This window comes from Cyanistes caeruleus, chromosome 7 (assembly GCF_971803275.1).
Source record: "Cyanistes caeruleus chromosome 7, bCyaCae1.hap1.1, whole genome shotgun sequence".
Taxonomy (NCBI): domain Eukaryota; kingdom Metazoa; phylum Chordata; class Aves; order Passeriformes; family Paridae; genus Cyanistes; species Cyanistes caeruleus.
The window spans coordinates 27419681-27445575 of NC_141707.1; the positions used below are offsets into that span (position 1 = coordinate 27419681).

General features: G+C 40.3%; 1 protein-coding gene and 1 long non-coding RNA gene across 2 annotated transcripts; one reads left to right on the plus strand and one right to left on the minus strand.

Moving 5' to 3' along the window:
- Window positions 1-2756: 2756 nt before the first annotated feature.
- On the plus strand, window positions 2757-22713 carry ERCC3 (ERCC excision repair 3, TFIIH core complex helicase subunit). The gene is made up of 15 exons (XM_086897917.1): window positions 2757-2923; window positions 3009-3214; window positions 4199-4435; window positions 5067-5116; window positions 6023-6158; window positions 6338-6502; window positions 7480-7684; window positions 8498-8812; window positions 9965-10149; window positions 12810-13012; window positions 16361-16457; window positions 16635-16752; window positions 17910-18028; window positions 21231-21383; window positions 21741-22713. Exons 1-15 carry the CDS (start codon window positions 2905-2907, stop codon window positions 21873-21875), a joined length of 2343 nt encoding a protein of 780 aa, XP_086754043.1. The 5' UTR covers window positions 2757-2904; the 3' UTR covers window positions 21876-22713.
- On the minus strand, window positions 16670-21931 carry LOC147652264 (uncharacterized). Its single transcript, XR_015289304.1, has 2 exons — window positions 21207-21931; window positions 16670-16875 (listed from the first exon to the last, which is right to left on the minus strand). It is a non-coding gene; the product is annotated as an uncharacterized LOC147652264 (long non-coding RNA).
- Window positions 22714-25895: the final 3182 nt, after the last annotated feature.

The window sequence follows — 25895 nt, forward strand, 5'->3', positions numbered from 1 at the left end:
TCTTACTGGGCTTGAAAGCAAAGTTGGTACATTTGTAAGCCGGGTACTGTATTAAAAGCTGTTTACTTTCAGTGCACAGGAATATGATCTGTCCAAGCAAACGAACAGATTTCTTTCCTGTGCCTTTTGGATAATCCTAATCCTGCCATTGTCTTGACTGAAAGCCTCATAGAACCCGTAGGTACAGTGCAGTATAGCAAGCCATTCTTTTGGACAGCATAGAGCTATGTCTAACTGCAGCTTCAGAGACTCGAGCAAATTGGTCAGATCTACAGTTATTTATAACTAATTTCTTACTTTTTTAATCTTGAAAGACTGTGTCATGCATATAGAAAAGTATAATTTGTGTGCTTGAATGTAAGTCCCTATGGTGTTTCTGGAAAAGCGGAGGTATTGCTGCCAGTGTCATTTCTTCTTGCTGGTAACTTGCTGTCTTGTGGCAATGACAAGTCTGCAGTGTAGAATCATATACAATTACCAAAGCTTTTCTATCCCATATACATATAGCCAAAAGTGATGTTTCATGTCACTTATAGATAGCTTATATCCACCAGTAAACTGTTGCTGAGTAAAGCAGGTACTAGTAAAAAGTGATAGACACTGCCCATATTTCAGACATGTGGGTGTTTATAGTTGCTGTTCTGATATGCGAAATTCATGCTTGTATTAAAATGAAGAGTTTTCTTTTTAAAAGCTCTTTCTAATTTGATCTTACTGTTGTCATTCTAAAATTACTGCATAAGCTTGGTGACTAAAACCTGGTGACTTCTGTAGCTGGGTTTGAGCCTTGGGACATTTCAGGATCCACCGTGAAGATGAAATTGTGACCTGATGTGTTTTGTGTGCCATAGTGAGAATGTTCCAAAGCTCTGGGAAGCGGCCAGTACTCTTTCTGTGACAGCTAGATGTCACCCACAGTTACCTGGGTGTGGGTGCTGCCTTCAGGAGGAGCCACTAATGTTCACTTGAGGGTCAGACAGGTTTGCTATCAACCCAGGGTTTCTGAATCAAAATCTGTGATCAGAAACAAAGGAGCTCCTTTCTCATTTGATATCCTCCACTTGGCCCACACCATTTATTTTTCTTTCTAGCTGGCAAAGCTGAAGTCCTGCATAGGTGATGGCCCGTGATAGCTCCTGAATAAGGTGTGTGTCCAGCTTTAGACCATGGAGTCCATCACTTGAACCCAGGATGCAGCTCCCAGTTTGCTGTCGCAATCCTTGGGTTTCCTCTAGCAGTATAGAAGTTGAGGGGTAGATGGGGTAGAGGAAATTATTTCTCATGTTTCAGAGCAGTCACACCTTGACTAGGGCTTAGTTTTCAGAAACTTATTTTAAAGCGGGGGGACCTGGATTAAAAATTGTATCTCATAGTTCAGCCCTTACGTTGAGTCCACAGGTAAGGATTGGAGGGTCTGGGTCTTGTGTTGAGAGATAAGGAAAAGGATACTCCAGCTCACGAGTGGATAGTCATAGGAAATACATCAGAGCTTTTTTGTGCTTTTTACCTGAAAACTAGATGATCCTTTTTTCCCCAGAGGTTTATATAATGTGGATATAAAAACAAGGATTGCATTTTCTTTTCTGAACAGCCATTAGATTGTCAGTTCCCTAGTGTTTGTTTCTTGTTAATCCCAGTAAAAAAAGGTGGTGTCACCCTAAAATTGGAATGGTTTATTAAAGCATAGTGTCTGTCATCTCAGACCTCGCAGGAGTTGTAAAATGGAGTATCACTGTAAATATGTGGAGGAGACTTAGATTAATTGGAAAGTAGACTTTTAGTTTTCATGAAGCTATGAATAAAAATTTGTAAATTTACTCTCTTGATCTAATGTACATTTTTATGTAGCCATTAAATTCTCTATTTAATCTATCAGTTTCTCACTGTAAATGTTTTTACTCTCAGTTGAATGCTGGGCACAGTTTGTAATGTATGTACACAAAGGTGTTTTTTTCTATCAACGTTGACTTTTTTGCACATTTTTGGAAATATTTAATTTGTACACTGATTTAATACTCTGACCAATTGTCGATGGATGTATGAGAATCACGTGTGTGTGCAATGTACTACTGTCTGGGTGTATGGGGTTTTTTATTACTTTTGAGATGTTGCTACCAGTAACTGCACTGCTGTTGCTGCTTTACATGGAATATCTTGTGTATAAAAAAAAGATAAAAACAATTTAAAAATCAGCTTATGGTTATCGTGGTTGAGGAACTCAGGAGTTGAGCATTGCTTGCTAGTTCCATCAACAACCTTCCAAACTTAAAAACAACCAACCAACCCCGCCTTGTAATTCTGTGTATGCATTGAATGTGTGTGTGTATATATTCCAGTAATCTTATTCCACAATTTCATTTCTACATTTTTATGAACTTGTTTTTTAAGGGTACTATGTTTAGTTAGAATAATTAAATATATAAAAGCTTTGAGAGATGATTTACTAGATAAATATATTTTCAGCTGGCTGATGTTCAAAATATTTTTTTAATTTTTGTTTTTAACCATTCGAAATGTATTTGTATTTCCAAAATCAGACACGAATTGTACTTAGAAATATATTAAAACACTCTGTAGGGACAACAGTGTGATTTCTCTTTTAAGAATTCTGTACTTCAGAACACTGCGCAATATCATGTATCTCAGTTCCGAGTCGGCTTTTTTATTAATTACGGCGCGCTTTCCGGAAGTTAAATTTCTTTTATTAATTTTTTTAATTGTTTTTCCTTATTGTCTGCTGGTCCGGGCGTGGCCCGGGGTGTGGCTGCCTCCCGTACCGGAGGCCCCGCCCGTGCCCTCCCGCGCGTCTCCCCGCGGCGGGGCGGCCCCGGGAACAGAGAGCCGACCGTGCCTTCTCTCGCGGCGGAAGTGACGCGCGGGCGGGCGCAGCGCGCGGCGGCGGCCATGGGCAGGAAGGAGCGGGGTGAGCGGGGCCGGGGAGCGGCGCGGGCCGGGCCGGGGAGGGGGGGCCCTAGCGGGGCTCCTCACAGCTCCCGCTCTGCTCCCAGATAAGAAGAAGTCCAAGAAGCGCCATTACGATGACGACGAAGACGATGAGGACGAAGGTGCCGGGAAGGAGCCGCAGGAGGCGGTGCCGTCGGCGGCGGGGAAGCAGGTGGAGGAGAGCGGCACCAAGGTGGACGAGTACGGCGCCAAGGACTACCGGCTGCAGATGCCCCTGAAGGCCGACCACAGCTCGCGGCCCCTCTGGGTGGTGCGTGCGCGGGGGGCGGCGGGGCCGCTGTCACCGTGTGCCCGAGGCGGGGACGCGCGGGGGCCGGGATCGCTGCGGGGGCCGGACAGGGCCGGGGAGGGGAGGGGGTGTTCCCGGCACTGCTGCGCGCTCAGGCCGGGAGCGTGCGGGTGGAGAGAGCCTCGGGCGCGCCTGGGAGCGGAGTTTGATGCGGTTCGGGGCGGGCCCGTCCCCTGCAGCGCCGTGATCGGGGACAGCCGGGACGGGAGCCCCGGCAATGCCCAGGGAATTGCTGCAGCCCCGGCAGCCTTCAGGCGGGGTCCCCGGTGTCGCGGCTGTGCTGCGGACCGGGCAGGGCACAGCAGCACTTCAGCCAGGCGTCTCGGGGAGGGCTGTAGAGGAGCGCGTTGGCTGAGACACGAGAGGGATTTGTCACTGCAGTGACACAGCAGCAGGGTTTTTACGTTGGAATGAAAAAGCTTTAAGACAGGCTGGCCTCATCTTCTGTAACTGGTGCAATTTGTTTTTTCTGCCCTTTGAAAGGGACATTAGTGAGCTTGCCCAAGGTCTGGCCAGTGGTGCAGCATCTAGGGAAGAGGTGGTTTCCCAGCCAGCTTCTGCAGGGTGCCTGTCACCGAGTGCTGTGACACCGAAGTGCTGTCTTTCTTTCATTCATTCGTTAATTCATTCATTTATTAATTTTGCATAAAATGAGCAAGAGGTTTTGTTGTTCCAGGGGAATGGGACTGGAAGCTCGCCTCTACTCACGCAATTTCTGTAGCATTAAAAAAGAAGGAATACTCCAGCGTGTCAGTCTGGAAAAATTTTTATCAGTCTGGGTGTGGTTTATTCATAGTGCCATGGAAGGAACATGGACAAGTCAATGCCTGGACCATTTTCATAAGACAAAAGTTACATGTTTATTCTTTTTCTACAACTTCATTATGAGATTCAGTTCAACTAATAACACTGTTGTGCCTTCAGCATTTTTTTTTATTTCTGTAGGCTCCTGATGGCCATATATTTTTGGAAGCGTTTTCTCCAGTTTACAAATATGCCCAGGACTTTCTGGTTGCCATTGCTGAGCCTGTGTGCAGACCCACCCATATTCACGAGTACAAGCTGACTGCTTACTCCCTATATGCTGCTGTGAGTGTGGGCTTACAGACAAGTGACATCACAGAGTATTTGCAGAAACTCAGCAAGACTGGTGTCCCAGATGGAATAATTCAATTTATCAAGGTAAGGCTATTTTGCTGGCATTGAGAATACACCTGTTTCTACTAAGGAATTCCTTTCCTGCTGCCTCTGCCTAATTTATTGATTTTTTAATCATTCATCACTTTTACCTGTCTTATTCTTCTGTCATTGTTTCAAGAGAACGTTATTTTTTTTTTTCTGTCTTTTTGCATATGACATTGCTGCACACATACTATTTTCATTTTATATCCTTTGTGGGATTTATAAAAAGCACATTTCAGTGGCTGTGTAGATCATTTCAGCTGGTATGACTTGTACATGGGGAGAGTTTCCTCAGATGTGCTCTGAAGGAAAAATAAGACTGTGGGAAGCAGTCTGTAGTAGTGAGGCACTGTAAGACACCCTGTCTTATCCTGCAAATGTGTTCTCACAGTCTTGCAAACAGTTTGAAATTAGATATAAAAAGTGAGTATCTGTGCCTGATCTCCTGCATGAAATGATGTGAGCATCTTCTGAAAATACATTTTCAAGTTTGTCCCATGAGCATAACAGCAGTGCAAGTAAATATTTTGTGGTAAGGTGCTTCCCCACAAAGAGCTAAAGCCATTGCAGTGTTTGGTCCTAAACCTAGAATCTCTCTTTTGCATGTTACTAATGACTGCTCTCTTTGTAGCTGTGCACCGTCAGCTATGGGAAGGTGAAGTTGGTTCTGAAACATAACAGGTAAGTGGCTTCTTCCGTAGCTCTTGTGGCAGGAAGCCCTCCAAATGCACACCTGTGCCTGAGTGAGTGCTCTCAGGAGCTCTGGAGTCTCACAGCTGCCAGCTGAGTGTAACAGATCTCAGGTATCACTTTTACAGCTTTTGGAAGTATTTAATACATCAGCTGATGAATTGTGTTCGGTTATCATGAGTTAGTGCTGGTTGTCGTCACATTTTTAAAAGTAGGTTGCAGATTTTATATTGTAGCTTGTTTCTTTATTGTTTGGACTTGCAATATATCTTTGAGGTTATCAAATCATTTGGGAAAGATAAGCAAATCCAATGGCAAGAGGTGGGTGCTTGTGTTTGTGTTGAATCTGATTTGTTTTAAAGCAAGAGGATAATGCTGGAAGGGGCCTGGAGAGGTCAGCACATATTTTAACTGTGATCTCCAACCAGCATCTTCATTGAGGAATCTCCAGGATGCATTAGTTTTAGATTTTTAGGTGGTTTTTGTTTTGGAAGTTTGGGGGTTTGTCTTTTGGACTTTGCTGTGGACAGGACTTGAAAACACCATATCTGGTGTTCTCTCAAACTCACCTCAGTTCAGTCTCAAAACAATTTACTTCACTTGCGTGTCACAAATAAGACATATATGTCAGAGGTCTGTGTAGGTATTTCTGCTGGAGTTTGCCACTCAGGTTAGAGAACATTTGAGAAAGATGGAGGGATGACTGCACAGTACATGATGCTTTTGGTGTGAGGCATCTTTTAAAAGTTTTTGGTTGGCATGTCTTTATTTTTAAATTAGTACCCCAGGATTGGATGTTTGAGAGTGCACCTGGGACAGCTATGCATTTAATCCTCTATGCTACTCTTCCTGTGAATTACTCAGTTAATGAGTTCATAAAAATGTCTTTAACTTTAGGTATTTTGTGGAAAGCACCCACCCTGATGTCATTCAGCAGCTTCTGCAAGACCATGTAATTAAAGAATGTCGTCTGAGAAATGCTGAAGGTGAAGAGACAGAGCTCATTACGGAGACATTCACAAGTAAATCAGCGGTATGTCCAGCCATATTCTAAAATTACTGCAGTGATTGGAGTTGCTATTGTTTGTTTGTTGTATCAGCTTCATTCTGCCAGCAACAAACTCTGTCTCTTTAATGAGCCCAAATTTGGGGGGAAGACAGGAGCCATCTCTTATGAAACCTTTGGTGAAAATTCATGTTCCTCTATTTCAGATTTCTAAATCCAGTGAAGCTGGCCTTGGTCCATCAACTTCACAGGGAACAGATGCTCAGAATAAGCCAGACGTCCCAGCTGACTTATTTGAGTTTTATGAACAGATGGACAAAGATGAGGAGGAGGAGGAGGAAACGCAGACAGTGTCTTTTGAAGTCAAGCAGGTATGAATACTGCACAGAAGCATGAGAATTTGTTAGAAAGTACTGTAGCTCCTTGTTTGGTAGAGGAGATCATTGGAAGTCATTAACATTTCTTTGCTTTGACCTTGCAAAGTTTAGAATCTTAGAGGGTGGCAGTCTAGATGTTGTTCCTTCCCAGCCTGCAGAGTGCAGTGCTCACAGGCCAGAGAGGCTCCAGGGACTCAGAGAGGTTCCCATCACGTGTGGCTGAGTATTACTTACTGCAAGACTAGAATTCAGTGGAGGGCTGCTTTCAGAGAGCTTTTTTTTTCCCCTCCTGCTTTTGTTTTGTAATTCATGGTTGCAGAAGGAAATCTTTCTTGGTGGTTCCAATTTCATCACTTGAGAAGGGGAGCTGGAGGTTGGAGCACAGTCCTTGCTTGACCTTCAGAGATCCTCTGTAGACCTTCTTGAGTTGTTTTTGGACTTGGTGATTCTAATGTTGCCTTAGTGGGGGCAAAAGGAATTTAGAGAAGGATAACTTAGTAGCTGTTTTGTTTATTTGAAAAAAGCCAGCTCAAACCAACAACCTCTTGGTGGCTGATTCAGACCATCGTTGTCTTGGAATAACTTCCATACAGGGTATGGAGGTTTTCAGGGTAACAGTTGTGCAGCTTTGTGTAACATGGAGAACCTTTTGTGTCTGTTACTGAACTCTTCATTGCAGAACTTCAGGGTATAGTTTAATCATTGCCAGGTAAGCAGCAATCTGAGCTGAATGTGTCGTGTTCTTCCACCTGCCTAAAGAGCCCTCTCTAATATTAACTGTCGTTCAAAATGACAGTTTTAGGGGGCAGTCACAGGTAAAGTTTCCAGAATAAACCTTAGCTCTTGTAGACTTCATAATCATCAAAAATAAATGTAACTTCACTTGGTACTATGTAACCTAGTTGTTTTTAGGGAAAAAGAAATTAATTCTTGTGGAGGCTTTATCAGCTGAAGTTCTGTTTCCTCTTCAGGAGATGATTGAAGAACTTCAGAAGCGTTGTATCCATTTGGAGTACCCCTTACTGGCAGAATATGATTTCAGAAATGATTCTGTGAATCCTGATATTAATATAGATTTGAAACCTACTGCAGTTCTCAGACCCTATCAAGAGAAAAGCCTAAGAAAGATGTTTGGGAATGGACGAGCCAGGTCTGGAGTTATTGTCTTGCCATGTGGTAAGTTTCTGTGTTGTACTTAGACAATTTGTTCTTTATTTGCTTGTAGTAAGAGAATTCCAAAGATGACAGCTGCCTGGATTTCAGACATCAGCAGGGACTGTTCTGGTCCCAATGTGCAGAGTCCTGGTGGTTTTTATTGAGCTGGTGGTAAGGCTGTTCTGAGGGAGAGCTGGGTCACAGAGCTGTCAGTGTCCTGACAGGGGCAGGGGAGCTGCTGTGGCACCTTCACACTGCCAGTGCTTCCACTGTGCCCTCTGCCACCTCTTCTCATCTTCCTGGGAAATGTAAAGCTGTTGGCATTGGAATTTGTTCCTTGATAGGGAGTAGGGAAACTGGGGGGAGCTGGGAATACAGAGGTGGCATAAAGGGGCATCCAAGGAAGGAAAGAGCTTGTGTGCACAAGTGCTGGGCAGGGGACTTTGAGGAAGAAATGAGAAACATGCTGACTGAGCCTACAGAAAACAGGGGAAAAAGAAGCAAACAGGAGACTCTGTGCCAGTACCAGTACTGGGGGAGGAGGCAGTGCATAGGACATGTCATGAGGGCCTGAGTGTGTGTAAGGGGTGCTGGGAGGAGTGTGAAGGATGGGAAGATTTAAGGACTTGCTTTTTGGGGGAGTGTGATCACTGGCAGAGACAGAGGAATAGAGCACCCTTAGGGAATGCTTTCTGTAGCCACCTGTAAGCAAAGAAATTTGCCTTTGCATGAATTCATATCCTCTCATGGTTTTCCTTTGCTCTTTTGTTTTGTTTTCCTCGTACTCCTGTGGTGTCTGAGAGACTAATGAGTGTCACTCCTCCTGCCCTGCAGGTGCTGGCAAGTCTCTGGTGGGAGTGACAGCTGCATGCACTGTGCGCAAGCGGTGCCTGGTGCTCGGGAATTCCGCCGTGTCTGTGGAGCAGTGGAAGGCCCAGTTCAAGATGTGGTCCACCATCGATGACAGCCAGATCTGTCGCTTCACATCTGATGCCAAAGACAAGCCCATTGGCTGTTCTGTTGCCATCAGCACGTACTCCATGTTGGGGCACACGACAAAAAGGTCTTGGGAAGCAGAACGAGTAATGGAGTGGCTTAAAAGTCAAGAGTGGGGCCTTATGATACTGGATGAAGTCCATACTATCCCTGGTAAGGAAAAGATGTGCAAACCTTCTGTGTTGCACACATTGTTGATGGCCTTCTGCTCTTGTAGAAGTGGTGGTTTTTTGCTGTTCTTCTAACAATTAATTAGTGAGTAAATCCATGGCTCAGGGTTTTGAGACAAGCAAACTGCCTTGTTCTACCTTTTTTTTTTCTTTTTTTCCTCATGGTACTACATAGTTTAACTGACCACTAGTTTTCTGAAACCCTTCAAATTAGACACTGTGTTTTCTGTAATAGCAGTGAAAAGTACAAGTTCCTCTGTGTACGTTGATAAAATGCTCTTAAAATACCTGAATTACATTTGCATAATTTTGCTGTAGACATATTTGAACAGGAGAATAATTCATCTGCCTTATTCTCTTCGATGCAATGGCACTGCAGGCCAGCTTTTAATTTCCATGAGTAACCATAGTGATTAACACAGAAATAACTGTTGTCTTTGAAATTGCCATGTAATTGAGATCTGTACTACTGGAAAGCAATAATGTAGTATTAAAGTGTCTGTGGAATAATCCTGGCTAAAAAAAAAAACACCCAAGATCCTGTTAGCTATTCTTCCTTATTCTTATTTGAATATATTTTGGTGTCTACTGAAGTAATGGATTTCAGAAGTAGACCTTGGTGATTAATTGTCTTTTTATCAAAGTAGCATAGTGCTGGCACTGTTCTGTCACTTTTGTTCTTGCTTGGCTTCATAGCAATGAAGGTATAGCAGCTCCTGTGTGATCTCTGGCAGTACTAAAGATGAATAATTCTACCATATCCTGAAAGTCCTGAATGTGGCAGTCAGCCAAGAGTCCTTGTGTCATAGTTCTTGCTAAGAAATAATAGAGACCCAAACCAAGCCATGTAACCTCTGAATATATTAATTTTCTCCTGGGGAATGGGAAATAAAGATGCCAGAAGGTTTACTGGGATTTTCAGAGTACACTTGACAATGCAAAGTAAAACTGCAATAACTGTGAAATTTTGCTGTAACACAGATTTGTGAGGAGTGTGTGTGTAAAGGGGTACTATTTCCCAATGCTGTGCTTACCTTATGTTCAGGAGTTGATGAAAATGTCTTTTAAAATTGCAGTATTTATCTTCTAAAACCACTCAGGAAAGTTAACAAAAAATTTGTCTTGGATTTCTTAGCAAAAATGTTCAGACGTGTGCTCACTATTGTACAAGCTCACTGTAAACTGGGGCTGACTGCTACCCTGGTCAGAGAAGATGATAAAATTGTTGACCTGAACTTCCTGATTGGACCAAAGCTCTATGAAGCCAACTGGATGGAGCTGCAGAACAGTGGCTACATTGCTAAAGTCCAGTGTGCTGAGGTGATGCTCTGCTTTTTGGTATTATTAGTGTTTATTTAGTATGCTTATAAAGTTGAGAAAAATACTTGCAGCTCTTTATAACAAAGAAGGATAGTAGAAATTTTAAAGAACATAAGAAAACACCTGCATATTCCAAGCCTAAACAGAATTGGGTGAAATTTGAAAACGTGGGATTGGATCTCACCATTTTTTCCAGTATAAAGGTGTTACCTCTGGTCTTTCCAGCATATGGATTAGAGACTAATCTGGTATCAAAAGAAGTAAAAATCTTTCACATAGGCACATTAGAATGTTAAAGTAATCCTTCTGGAAAGCCTAGTTCAATGTATTGTCTCTGATAATTGACATGGAAGGTACTTGGGGAAGAGTATAACTTTCTCCAAGCTCTGTGTTATTTATAAGGTTTCAGCGTAACCATTAGAGGGCTGCTTTTTCATGGATTTAACTGGTCTCCCGTTGAATGGAAGTAAAATTTTAGCAGCTGCAATGTGTAGAACTCTGTAGAGTTCTACAAAGGTTTCTTGCCTGTTTGGTTTCTTGGTGTTTTTTCCTCCATTGTTTGTGGTGATTTTCAGTCTTTGTTTGCTGGTTTGGGATTTGTTTGGTTTATTTTTGTCTTTTTGTTGTTGTTATTGTTGTGGTGGTTTATTTTAAACCTGTCTTGCTAATTTCATGCAATCCTCCCTAGTTGTGGTACTGGAATAAAAGATGCAGATGCAGTCAACTGTTCTTTTGAGCACTGTGCAAGCTGAAGGTTGTATAAGGAAAAAAACCCACTGTTTTGAACTCATAGAATGCAAGTGAAAGGCACCTAGAAAATAATTGCTGAAGGGAGAGTAACCAGTCCTCAAATTCAGATTTGCATTTAGGCACTTCAGTTAGTTCTGCTGTGCAAGCAAAATTCTCAGTCCTTGAACTGCCCTTTAGTCATTGAAAAAGGAAGCATGGGAAAGATAGTTCCCAGAACAAAAGGTTCTGAATGATGGGGAAATTCTGCAAGTTTCTATTCCTTAGGCCAATGTTTCAAACTAACATATGACGACTCTACCAAAAGCAAAGAATAAAGAAGCCCAGTGTTGAGTCCAATACGTGCACAAGTGCTTTGCATATTTGTTTGGATTTCCTTGAGGAGTAGCATCATTAATCAATTTGGTTATTGCCCTCAGCCAGGAAAGGTGTCTGGCTCACTCTGTAGGTGCAGTTCTTCCCAGGTGGCTGGAGAGGGCAGTGCTGATGTCTCATAGGGCAGATCATGGTTATTGCAGGTGTTGCTCTTTCACTGCTCTAAAAGAAAATGAGCAGCACAGTCTAAAAAGTTATGCAAAGTTTAAAAAAAGACAACAAGCCTGTTCTCTACCTGTTCTTTCAGAGTTTTGTAATTTACAAATAATCCCTTTTCCTCGCAGCCATACTAAGTTTTTGGAGTGCCTGTTTGCAAAATCATTGGAGTAAGAAGTAGATCTTACTCATTTCCTGATCCTGCAGATACAAAATACTTGTGTTTTCTGTGTAGTCACAGGAATTGAGCAATAGATGAAATCTTTTACTGCAGTCAAATATTCAGTATTTGTATCTCATTGTCACTTTGATGTAATTGTCTTCTGGTTCAAGAGTTTTAAGTCTTTCATGTGGACAATACACAATAACAACAGAGCCTATTCAGTGCATGAGTTTATTTTTAATGTAGCCAAAGGATAATAAAAGCATCATCTGGCATTTAACTCACTGGAAAAAATATTTTGAAACAAAAAATTAGGTCTTATCAGTACAGAACTATTCATGTTGTTTAAATAAATGCCTGTAAATTGTCATTAACTTCCTTAGCTGAATGGTGGTTATGAAAGAGGTGGTAGTCTGTTAATCTCCATTGTGCAATGGATATGAGGGAATAACCCATGTATAGCAGAGTGAATGTTTCCTAAATTATATGCCCTATGGATAGTGTCAGATGTTATCAATACTGTCACTTCGTTGGCTTAAACTTCATCATCTTTTCTTTTTTCATGCTACAGTAGAAAAAATAAGCCTAGACTTACTGGAGTACTGTGGTTGTTATTTACAAAATAGAAGAATTGCTTAGGTATCCTGGGGTGATGTTATTGTCTGTTGCAAACTTCCAATCAATCCTAGTGTTTTGGAAGTTCTAGACTCAATAGCTGTTAAAATAAAGGTCACTCCTTTGTGGATATATGAAGAAAGATGGGTCACACAAGAAAGACACCCAAAATACGTCTCAGCTTTCAGAATATGGATGAAAATTAGTCTTCATGGGAAAAGCTTTGACTGCTGTGAAAGGGAGACTACAGAGACAAGTTCATTCCCTTAATTACTGCTTTGTAAGAAGTAGTAGCATTCAGTAAATTTTTAAAGAGTGATTAAAAAATAACTATCTTTCAGTCTTGTTCCAGTCCCACTGCCTATTTCTGCCACAGATCTCAGTGCCGAAGCATTTTGGAAAAACAGATTATAGCGTGCAGGAGACTTCACTGACTGGTAGCTTTGATTTTGGTACAGAGATGACTGCGTTAAAATCTGTGACCTGCACTAGACAGAAAGTCCTAATGCATTACCGTCCCCCAGTATTTTTTCAATTCCCACTGGAATTAAATCAGTAAATAACAGAGTGCTATTTTGTTTGTGTGTGTGTTTTCTGATTGTAGGTCTGGTGCCCAATGTCACCTGAATTTTACAGAGAATATGTAGCAATTAAAACCAAGAAGAGGATACTGCTCTACACCATGAACCCAAATAAATTCAGAGCCTGTCAGTTTCTGATTAAGTTTCATGAGCGACGGAATGATAAAATCATCGTCTTTGCTGACAATGTGTTTGCACTGAAGGAATATGCAGTCAGACTTGGGAAGTAAGTGTTCACAATGAATGATGGCGCTGTTGTTTTCTTCCTTCCATGACAATTTCCTTGCAACCTCACGGCTTTCAGTAATCTTTAATATTTTCTATAATGCTGTAACTCCAGTTCTCCTGTATAAAAAGCTTAGGAAGGTATTTTTGTTTCTGTTTCACTTTTGTTTCAGAAAAGTTTACATCCAGGGTTTCTGTGAAAGATTTAGTATTTTTATTTTATTTTAATTAGTAAAAGCCAGTGGAAAAATGAGAGACTTTTAGAAATATCACTAGAACTGTTTCTTTAAAGAATGGTAGCTTCCCCTGTCTCTCTGAGACAAAAGTTTTCAGATATATAATCTCTGGATCTTTCAAGATGTTCTGAGACTCAGGGTCTTCCTCTTCAGGTTCCCAAGAGATCTTACCCTTGTCTAAAAAAACTAAGACAAGCTTTTTTGGGATCTGTGCTGTACAAGTGCACTACCTAGAACTGCAGTAATTGTTTAATAAACTAAAGGACGTTTCTCCCTAGAGCTCCTTGGTTACCTTAAATGACTGTAACATGAGTGCAGTTACAGAAGGTTGTGCAAGCAAGGTTTAATGAGGGGTCAGCATCAGTCTGTTGGTAGGATTTGGGGAGGGATGGTCAGGGAGAGTTGGTCAGGATCAGGCAAGGAGCGATTATTGGGAAATATAACCATATAAGCTGGCCTCATACTTTATTTGACAAGCACAAATAATGTGCAGCCTTGCTTGCTAGAAGCTGTGGGGCATTTTGATGGTGTATGATTGCATGTCTAGGAATTTCAGCAGTACTCCTTAGCAAAACCACAAACAAGCCTTACACTTTCCAAAATTCATGATCAGTTCTGGCTGCAGTTTAAGGGACTGTGTTGTGCTGGCATGCTGTGACATCAAATAGCAAGCAGTGCTAATGGTGCTGGATAAATTCCAACACCCATGGTCTCTTTCATCATTTTTTTAATCTGTCTGGACAGAGATTAGCTGTAATGATGCCTCTGGAATGTCTCTAGCAGTGTTCAGTTCACCATAGACAAAGCCTTTAGCACTGGCAGTGCTGGGAGGGGGGAATGCTATGGAGCACAGCAGATGTAAGTGGGGTATGTGCTGTGGAAGCGTGGCAGGAAAATTACAATAGTAGGTGACCCCTTTTTATATTCTGGAGTGAATTCTGTGTTTCTCACATCATTTATGGAGCTCCAGGTTGTCAGTCCTAGAAGGAAAGGAGGCTTGCAGTGCTGGACGAAGGTGAGGGAGCCTTTGTTTTAATCAGAGTTTTGTATAGTTTGCTGTGAGCAGGCTAAACCAAAGGGAGCTGTTAGTTTGTACAGGGCAGGAATTCTGTGTGTGAAGGAGAGAGCAGCCCAGTGGGTGCAGCAGGAGTGCTGTGGCTGTGTGCCCAGCAGGAGCACAGCTCACACTGCCCTTCTCATGGCCTGACGGAAGCATTCGGGCTGGGTGGGCTCCCACATGGTGGGAGAGGTGGCCACGGTCCGGCTGCCTCTGCTGACTCCTCCCTTAACCCCCTGGCCCTTGGTAGTGGGGAAATATCAGGGAAAGACCATGCAAGACCATGCACATGACAGGAATTACTTTGAATGCAATTTTTGGGGCCAGAGAATCCAAATTTGGTTGGCCAGCTTTCCCTCTGTCGTGAGTCTGTCATCCAGTATAGCATAGCACATGTACTGACTGACTTTACTGGTGTTAGGAATATGTTTAAATCACTGTTTCTGAAAGACCATGCCTCTTTGGTTTTGTCAGTTAATGGGAGAGGAATCTATCTTTGCAAATCCCTCAAATGTCTTTTTGCAGTGAGGAAAATGAATCATTAAAAAATAACCCAGTTAGCACTTAATGTTCTAGATTCAGCAAAGTATTCAGGAATGCCAGTGAATCACTGTCAGGTAGGATCTGGGCAAGTTAAATTGAGGGATTGATAGCCAGGGCTTCAGGATTATTCTGTTTTTAATACAAAATGTGTTTGAATGCTTTCTTGGTGTTCTTAATCCCTCAAAAATGCTTTAGTTTCAGTTTAAATCTGCCATTTAACTTCACAATTTAAATACTACATGAAATTTAGAATAAGACTTCAAGATATTACTGAATGCTACTATTTGAATAATGAAGGTATTTTTTCAGAGTTGACTCATTTGCCACTTTCATTTTTTAGCTGTTTTTTTTCTAAAAGTCTGCTTAAACACGCTGTATAGAAGAATTAGATTAGAGAAGACTAAGATTGTTTGCTAAAAAACCCTAGGATAAAGTTTGTAATAAAGAAAGCAAGAGGAGCCAGTGCACAGGGATTAGTTGGTAAGAATAGAAAAACTCTACTTTGCACTGCTGTGTTTATTTTCAGCTACCACTCATGTATGTGCAATACTAAGTAGAAAATTTCAGCTTGGTTCTTTGTGTTAGAAATAATTTGTGGAAATGTGAACAAAAGAGTAATTGGAAAACTTAACTCCATTTGTTTGGAGATGCTTGGTAACCAGCATTTGGAAAAGTAGTGCAACAGATGGCAAAGCAGCCAGCAGTGCTGTCCTGCATGCAGCTCACTGTTTTTGCTGGGTCTTTGCTCTTTTTAGCTTTATGGTTTTTTTAACTCTGCTTAGGCAGAAATAAAACAGCCAGACACTGGAAACTTCATAGCAGTCCAAATTACTCATGAAGTCTGTGAGTTGACTGAGAGTTTGTTTGAGCCTTTGGGATTGAGACATTAAATGTTCCATGTAATTCATTGTCAAACATTAGACATCATACGTGGAATGCCAGTGTGAGGTGCTCATTAAATGTTTGAGGCCTTTTTCTTATTTCAGTAGGCCCAGAAGGTATTAGAAGGGGCAAGAGCTTAGCTTTCAAAGCAAAAAAAATTTTCCCAGAAAAACAACCAGCAGCCCGTTTGTGACACCCAGTATATCCTTGAGAGAGAAGCCTGTATTTTCAAGTGTTTAAATAGGAAGCAAAGGTTGCAGCTGTAAATGTGCTAACTCAGTACATTTGAGGAAAAAAATCTCTTTAACAGCTGCCTTCAGTCTTTCATGTGGGCTTAGCAAATATATTCAGTCTGTTGATATACAGCTTCATTGGTGCACATAATTGCAAAACATTTGTAACTGTCAGAATTTCTTTCTGGCTGACTGGGTTGCTGCAGAGGGTTCCACAAACCCCTGGGCAGCTGCCATGAGGAGCCAAACAAGCTAAAAGTAAACTGAAATCCGTACCAAAATCTGGTTTGTTTTCATATCTGCTCAAATGTGTCTTGCCCTCCCTGCTATGGTACCTCATAAGAAATGCATGAGAAATGTTGAATTTATTTCATTTGTATACGTTGTGTTCTTTTCAGACCCTATATCTATGGTCCTACTGCACAAGGCGAAAGAATGCAAATTCTACAAAACTTCAAGCACAATCCAAAAATCAACACTATTTTCATCTCCAAGGTGAGGGAGTACATGCACTGTATCCTTGTGCCTGAACTTTAAGAGTCAGCTGCACAAGTGTGGTGTGATTTGACATCTTTGTATCATAGCTCACAAAGAAGGCTGTCCTTTTCATCTAGTGTTGCCTAGGGAAATGTGGAAATAAGGGACTGCTGACAGGCTGCTGCTCTGTTGCAGGTAGGGGACACATCCTTCGATCTGCCGGAAGCCAATGTTCTCATTCAGATCTCATCCCATGGTGGGTCACGAAGGCAGGAGGCTCAAAGACTGGGACGAGTGCTGAGAGCCAAAAAAGGTAAAGGAGGTGGTGGTTGGGCTCTGGGCCTTGGATCACAGCACCCTAGAGCAGGAGAAACTAGATGTTCATGAGGTTTCTTTATACTGTCCTTGCATTATGTTTTAGTCAAAGAGAATATACCTGTGAATGAAAATGAAGCATTTTCTGGGTCAGTAAACTTAGTGATGAGAAAATTTCTAAAGGACAAAAAAAGCTGAAAGAAATCTGACTTTCTGTTATTTGGCGGTTCTCTTACTTTTTCATTCTTGATGTTTTCTTCAACTTCAAATTGTTTGTGAGGAATCATAATATTCTAAGAAGCAAGCCTCTAGAAATCACATTTTTGATACTGTAGATTACTTGCTTTTAAAAATTGGATTTGTTTTTTGACTAGTGTGTTTTTGTAAAACATGGGCAAAGGAATTTTTTTTTGTTTAGAACAATTACTATTAAAAGACTTTCTACTCAGACTTAAGCTCTGCACACTTAGTTTATGTGCAGTTTGTGCTTTTTACAGGTAAGGCTTTGCTAGAAAATGCAAACAAAACCCATGTTAGTGAACTGACAAAGTCTTAGTGAAACCCTGGGTTTTAAAAGAGAACCCTATTACCAGAGTAACAGACTTTAAGGAAGTAAAATATAAAAAAGGACATAAATGTAAAAAAAAAAATTTTTACACAGCCTGGTATATGCTGGTCTTCAGATAGTGCTATGAATTCTTAGCTAAGTATCTTTGTTTCACTTTTTTAATTCAAAACCACTGCAAACTCTAGTTCACATGGGTAACATTTCCTTTGCTTTTTCTGTTGAACTTCTTTGACATGCGCTGCTTTTGACTTTTCACTTCTTCTTGACGTAATAGACTTAAATTTTAACTTTCACCTTGCCTAGTAGAAAAAAGCAGCAGATTCTTCTTAGAGCACCTGTGTGATTGTGTTAGTCTACATTTCCTTTTCTGTTTTCGTCTTGTCACCTATCCTGAAGTTATTAAGAACAAAGTAGGAGTTTCCATGCTGTGTCAAGCAGTTTATGCAAGGTCTGGGTGCAGCTAAACAATGCAAATAGTTTCTGTGGGGACAAGTTACTTAAGTACCTGTTTTCAGTATTTATTCCTTGGTTGTTCTTTGTTGCAGTGTTCCAAATGAAACTGATCACTGAGTGCTTTTGTCTCCTAGGCATGGTGGCAGAGGAATACAATGCCTTTTTTTATTCCCTTGTATCCCAAGACACTCAGGAAATGGCATATTCAACAAAACGGCAACGGTTTCTCGTAGATCAAGGTTATAGCTTCAAGGTAACTCATCCCTTCTATTTATTATGCTTGAGGCCTAGGAATGTAGTTTTCATATTGTTTAATGTTAACATTTGGTCCAGTACTTGAGAATTCTGGTTGTGGAATGCATTAATGAAGATTTTTCTTGCAAGTGAGAACTGCTCCAGTGTTGTTTTACCATCTATATTATTGTGAGGGCAGATACAAGTAGCTTTTTGTACAGCTTCTAGAAAGATAATTGTTGTAACTTCAAACCAGGCACCCTGCAGGGTGCAGTGCATGTTCCTTCCTGATTGTTTTATGTTTGTGCTCTTCAGTTGTCCATCTGTGCAGGCCTCCCATTATATCACACTGGTGTTGCATAAAGCAGTGTTGGGTGTTGTCAGAGTGGGCAGCAGCAATTTAGACAACTTCCAAAACTTAGGAAGTGACAATTTCCAAAGAGCTCCAGTCTTAGACCAGTATTTCACTATGTCATCGTCTTCTAAACATAACCAGAGCTCCTCCATATTATACATTTCATGGTGTATCTCATTTATTTTTAATGCATGGATTTCCCTGTATGCTCATCTGTTAGGCTGTAAAGGCAGCAGAGTATCATGATAGCTCTTGGGTTTAGGTAAATTATTCTTTCAAAAAGCTGGAGCTTACTGCTCTGATTAGATGCCTTCCCAACAAGAAGCAGTACTGGGGAGAATGAAAAATAAGGCTCCCACATCTGGCTGTGCAAGAGCTTGTCTGTATGAGGCACCAGTACGGGACATCCCCCTGAACGGCTGGACTGGAGCAAATCCCTGCTCTGATAGAGCAGCCCATTAAAGAGCTCTTTAGAAACAGAGGTGTCCTGGTCTTTATAGGTGAAAACTTTGTTTCCCGTTGTCGTGATTGTGTTTCAACAAAGTTGTAGGTCGGTACTAAGCTGCAACTAATTACAGCAAATGCATATGTGTGGCTATAGCCAGGAAGATTAGAGCAATCCCTTTACTTATATTTGAATGCCCTGGATTCTAGAGGTAAAAAAGAGGTTAAAATAGAGGGATCTCATTTTGCAAAGAAGGAGCTCTTAGTCCTTGGAGCTTTGGTGTAATGTGGGACAAAAGCAGTGCAAGTGGCCAGCTTAGTATCTGGAGCAACATTTTTGCTGACCAGTACTGGAATGTTCTTTTTTGCAGATTAGAAACAAAACATTAGAATATCTATTTTCTTCTGTTTGCCAAACTTAGTCATAGCTGGCATCAAAGAATAATAAGGCTGAAAGAAACTTCCAAAAAAACATCTATTGTGTTTCTTCATTCCAAGCAAGGATGAACTATGTGTATGCCATTCTCAGTAGATGTCTGCCTTCTTATTAGTATTACAAATATGGAGACTCTACCTCTTCTTTAGGTAATTATTTCAATGCTAATGTCCTTCAGAATTTGTGTTCCTCAATAACTAAAAATTCATTACTAGTTTAAAATGGTAACAGTTTTCACTTTTTGTTTAGGATTTTCTTCTTGTCATCTCTCAATAGCTTCATTCTCTGCCTTTCATCAAAGAGAACTAGAGTAATATGTTTTTGCTAAATCCATGTGTCTTGTCTTTGCTCCTTAAATATCAGCCTTATTACAATTTACTGCTTGGAGTGTACTGCAAGCTGTTTTTTTCTGGTTAGCTAACCGGTTGCCTTTGCTATTGTATTGTGTTTTTATTTAGAGACCAAATGTAGGATATACTAAATTTTAAACCAGTAGCAGAAGAACTCTGTATGTTAAAGAATTTGGGGTAACTTTTAAACAGAGCATCAGTTGGACAGCTTAAAAGATGATGCAGTGGGAATTCTTTCCATTCTATGAATCATGCTAGCACTGTTTTGCAACCAGAACTGGAAACAGGCAAATGCAATTTAAAATGGATTTTTGTGACTTCTTTTTCTTTATTTTTGGGATGACCATAGCACATAGCCTCCTAAAGAAACAAGGAGTACCATAGTGTTCCTTTAGCCATGTAGAACTGATTCTTTCCATGAATGGATTCTTCAGGCTTGGATATTTTCTCAGGAAAGCATCCTTTTTCAAACTAGAAATTCCCACAAATAACAGCCCACAGCACTGATTATTTGTTCCAGTGTTTCCCTACCCCATTTTTAAAAAATGGTACTTAGCAGCTCATATGGATTTCTTTTACCTCAAGCTTTATTTACAGTGTCTTTGTGATCTGTTCTGACCCAGAGGTTAGAACCTATGAGTTAATTAGTTTCTAATTTTATTAACTCAAGAGGTAAGCAGAAAAGATGAGGAGGGAAAACACTGCATAATCAGTGGTTGAATTTAGAATGTCTTTCTCAAAACCTTGTCAAGTGGGAAAACTGATTGTTACCTATAAACATACGCTTACAAAAAGCATTTAACTACAGTGAAAATTCTTGTAAAATTTTCAAAATACCTCTGGTTTAAGTAAGCTGCCTGTTGCCAAGTTTTATAACAGAAGCTTGAGATCTTTTCAGTTCTCCAGAAGAGGAGGTTTGTCAGCTGATGGAGCCCATGGCACTGCATTGCCAGTAGGTCTGTGCCTGTGCCCACAGTTACCAGATGAGGTACTGAGAATTCCAAGGAGAACAAATCTAAGTGTTTAAGTACTCAAAGGCTGGAAGAGTCCTTTTGCTCTGTGGCTGATGCTCTGTTGCAGGTTACTGCACTGTTTCACAACAGCTGTGAATTTTTAATCTCAATTAAAAATCTCAATTTTTAAGGTTTTTCCCCATTGTCCTGAATGTTTCTTGCTAAAATTCTAAGTCTTTGCAGAGCTAGTGGATTATTGTTGTTAAATATAAAATACTGGTTCTTAAACTAGACAAATCTAGAGCCTACAGTATGACACTAACCTTGCACTAAGTTGAATACATATGTGTTTTATATGTGCTTGGTCAGGTTCTTGGTCAGTGTTTAGCTGACATGCTCTGCTCAGAGCTTTACTTCTTTTCCTTTTTTTTTTTTTCCCCCAAAGATTTGTCTTTTGCATTTCCAGATAGAATATAACAAGAGACATGTGTATATGTATATGCACATCACTTACCAAGATTTTATATGTATCTGTGCTATCTATAGTGTGAGGTTTTTCCAACCATTAATAAAAGTTGAAGGCAGTTCCAACAGGATATGGAATCAGACATACTTCTCTTGGTTTTAAACAGCTAACAGTGAGGAGGAAGAGCACTCACCTTGTAGTGTGCTCTGTTTCTTAGGTAATCACAAAGCTGGCAGGCATGGAAGAAGAAGAACTTTCATTTTCAACCAAAGAAGAACAACAGCAGCTTCTCCAGAAAGTCCTGCAAGCATCTGACCTGGATGCTGAGGAGGAAGTAGTTGCTGGAGAATATGGTTCAAAGTCAGCTCAGGTAATGAAGAATTCTTTGAAAAGGATGACCACAGGTGGGACAGAACTGGGCCATTTTATTCCCATCCAGTTTTAAATGTAATGTTCTCATTGTTGGCCTGGTATCTTTGTGAAACATTAAAGAACGGATTCGTTTTCTAATCTGCATTAGCCTTTAGCTATTGGAATAATTCACTTGTTGGGCACTCAGAAGAAATTAGACATGGAATTTTTTGTGTCCTTTTCCATCATATTTGGAGGAGAAGGTAACAGATCTGTTGTTACAGATTTTTAAGTAAATCTTTTAAGTTACATGCAATGAAAATACTTTTAAACCTCTGATCACACACTAAGCACATGCCTGTGCTTGTACTTGCAGGTGTCCCGTCGTACAGGCACCATGAGCTCCATGTCCGGAGCAGATGACACAGTTTACATGGAATACCACTCCTCACGGAGCAAGGCTTCTTCTAACAAACACATCCACCCCCTGTTCAAACGCTTCCGGAAGTGACATCCTTCACATGGGCGTCTTGTTGAAACTGTGGGTGCATGTACCTGTTCCTGGAACTGAAAAGATGGGGTTGAAATTTATGACAGGTCCTTTAAAAGGCTCTTTTATATGCATCTGTATAGCCACATATTTACTTACCAATGTATGTGCTCTCATAGGTGAATGGAAAAGCAAGGAAGGAACTAAATCTTACCATGAAAATATTTTTAGGAACTTTAAGATACAAATATGTCACAGCACATACTTTTTTTATGTGTGGCACTGTGCTCCTTGTCTTATGCCCTCATTTCCTCATGACCAGAGGGCAGAAGGATACAGGCCACTTCATTCAAGAGAAATACTTGTCTGGTTTTCAGGGTAATTAATAGATTTTATTTTTATCAGCTGAAGATCCTTTTTCAGAAGAGTCCTGAAAAGGTTTTGTAAATGAAGTTTGTACTGGTGTTTGAAATATTGTTTATCTGATTCTTGTGTTTGCTCAACAACATACTGTTTTTCAAAATGCTCAAATAAAATCATTCAGTAAGCAGAACAAATTCTGAGAGGAGCACTTTACATTATATTTTTAAACTGAGAGCTAACTTATACTTGTGAGTTTACCTGTATTAAAATTCTAACAAATTGGTCAGAAATACTTCAGAGTTTGAAGACAAGAAAGAGGAACTCTATCTCCAAAGGAAACTCAAGGAAAGCATTAGTAGTAAATGCAGATGAATTCTGTGCTCATTTTCCTAATTTTTCTTGCTACTGTTGAGAAGTTGCTCAAATAAAAACTGTTTTTCTTGTTATTTATATTCTATTTATTAACCATGCAATAAAAACCTTTGTAGCTGCTAAACAGTGCACTGTCACCACAGAAGTTATTACTGATACAAAAAGCATTTTGATTTCTGACAAGGTGAGCTGGAAGAATGTGTGAAAGAAATATTCCTGAGTTTTATTTTTGTTGTTTTTTTTTTTATGAAGATTGCATTATAATTCTAGAAAATGATAGGAGAAATGTTAGTGGTGGTTTGTGTCAGAAGAGTGCTTTTTATGTAACATCTGCTTAATATGTAACGTGCTACTTGGTGTTGTATTAAGAGGTGTTATTCCACTGGTTGTTTGTAGGGCTTTAGGAACAACCTCTGTTGGTTGAAAATAGGGTGGTATAAAGGTCTACCATACTGGCAGGAGCATGCATAGTACAGCTATTCTGGTTTTACAACAAATGAGCTTCAGAAGAAGACTGAATTCTGTTTCTTATTAGCATGAATTCACAAATTGAGAATGTAGAAATATTGGACGCGTTTAATAATTGAGAACAGATGGTGCTTAGTTTTGGTCTCAGGTAATATTTGAAAAGGGAACTGATCTGCTTCAGTTTAAACTTTGTTTAGGCTCTGAGCCCTACCCTGTAACACTTGATTCTTTCTCTTATGCTGAGTCTTCTGCCTCACAACCTGAAACCAGCCATAGTAGTGCTTGAGTGGCTTATACAGAAGAGATAATTGTTTAGTATTCTGGTGCTGATCTCCTCTTCCCAGTATAAAGCACTCTTTACTTCTGATAGTATTTTGGACCAGCTCTAATGGCAACAGCTGCAAAATGGCAATTTAGTATAAATTGGGAGGGGCCTGTGACAGGGGTTTAGTTGAGCAAATCAGACAGTGTCCCTCTGCATAATTCTCTCTTAAAAAGTTTTATGAATTGCTTTGAAACTACTCTCTACCCTTCATAAACTTGGAAGAAACCACAACAACCTACTAAAAGCAAATGGCTTAATAGTGGTCCCTGTAATTCTGGTATCACTAGTAGTAGCTGGATTTAGTACCGCTGTAGTTCATGTGTAGTAAATCGTGACTAATGATATCACTCCTTCAAGTAACGTGTGTGTGGGATGCAGTACATTCAGCATCAAGCATAATAGTTTTACGAGGCATGAATGACTCCATGCATCAGTGATAGCATCTTGGCATTCAAACTTTTAAATTCATTACGTTGATAAGATGAAGTGGTAATTACTGCCCGCTGTTACTGCAGGCTGTAGCAGCAAGTGGCAGACTGTGCATTTACTCACTACGACTGAGTTGGTGCTGCACGTGGCAGCACCTGTACCATAAGAGGGTGGGCCAGGTCGGTCACAGAGGAGCTGCTGGCTCCTGGGGCTTCTGTCCTGCTGGCCCCTCACTACCCCTTGCACTCTGGCAAGGCACCCAAGGGTCACAGTAGACAGCTCCAGATCTGTAATCCCAGTCCTCTAGGAAACTAAATTGTCTACAGAAGAACAGATAGTGTGGCAGAATTGTGATTCAGATTATGAGTGATGCCAGAGGCAGGTGAACTCAGGGGTAAGTAAATGATTTCTTGGAAGTCTGTGGATAGAGGAGGTGTGATTTTCTTGGATGTAACTCAGGTTTCCTTGCTGGAAGAAAAGCTTTTTCTCTGCTCCCTGGCCCCCTCCTTGGTCTGAATTCCATTCTTTGGAGACTTAATCTTCTTCAGGAATTTGTTTAATATTTGCTGTTTGTATTTCTGATAGGCTACAATACTGAAGCTTATGTTTATATGCCCTTCCTTCTTGTGGCAAACCAGCAAGTGTCCATATGAAGATGTTAATGCTTGAAGGATGCTGCTGTTACTCATTAAAATGGCATTGTAGACTAAAAGGGCACAGTGATGATGGGGTGGCAATTTCACAGCCTTACAGCTCACCAAAGCACCCAACTACAGCCAGTTTTTTATCTCCTTATGCCATCCTGACGGTCATTTTTCATAATGCCATACTTTCCTCTATGTGTTTAAAAACTCTGGACTTGAAGGCAAGTGGTTCTCAGTATAACTTAGTGGTGTATGCCCGAGGAGGCACAGGGCAAGGATCTAAATCTATAAGAAGTCTGCAAGTAGAACTGAATTCTTTACAGTTGATTCATGGGGGTTTTACTAATGAACAGTAAGTCATAGTGGCATTGGCTTGCTTGTTCTGATTTAAATACCTTCTTTTTGTACAACATTCAATCAGTATTTAGCCTGTGAAGTTTAAATTTCTCCTGTTTTCAGGAAAAAACAGGAATTTAGAAAGCATTTAAAATTACAAAGAAGTAACTTCACAACTTGAAAGGGTCTTTCAGAAAATGGGTTTGAGGACAGTCAGAAAAGGCAAAAATTATGACTTACTGGCTTTTTCAGTAAAAAGGTTTTAAACGACACTGAAAATTTTTGCTTACATTTTTGACATTGCAGCCCCTTTTCAGATTTTCTTTGCAAATGTTCTGAAGAGCATATCTGTGTAGTCTTAGCTGAAGGTGTTACTTGGGCAGAGTTAAATGCCTCCCATGAAATCTCTTTTGTGTCCATAAATCATAAATTATTTATACTTGTAGCTATTTCAACAGTTATGTAAAACATACAGTACCATATTTATTATACTGGATATAATAAAAGTATGTTCAAATAATAACAAAACAGATATAGCCAAAACTGTTAAAAGGTGAGAATAATTCTAAGAAAACAGAATTCCTGGTAAGATGATAATGTAACCATTGACTCTGAATACCAATGTTATTGTAATAAAGAGCTTTGACTGAACTTTGTGAGAGTTCATGCAAAGAGGAGGGCAAGTTTAAATTGGATTTAGGAATAACTAAAACGAAGGTAACTAAGTACAGTTTATCAGACCATTAGGGGGTCTAGACTGAGAGAACAGCAGGACTGCAGTTTTAAAGACAAATTATCCAAAAATAATACATAATCTAAATTATCAATAAGCCAAGTTTAGTTTATACTGTGATCCCGTTACATAGCAAAAGTCAACTAAAACTGAAGCATGTCTGCCGTAAAGGGGCATGTGCTCCAACTTGTTTGAAATAACAAAAGTCCCAACTGACTTGTTACATAAAACATATTTTCAGACTCCAAGGACCAACAGGCTAGGACAAACGTCATTGTTTAAATTTAAAGAACTCTGCGTGTGTTTCCGAGTTGGTGTTAAGATGTCTGATAAATGTATATGCTGGTAGGTTGTATACGTAGGAGAAAATA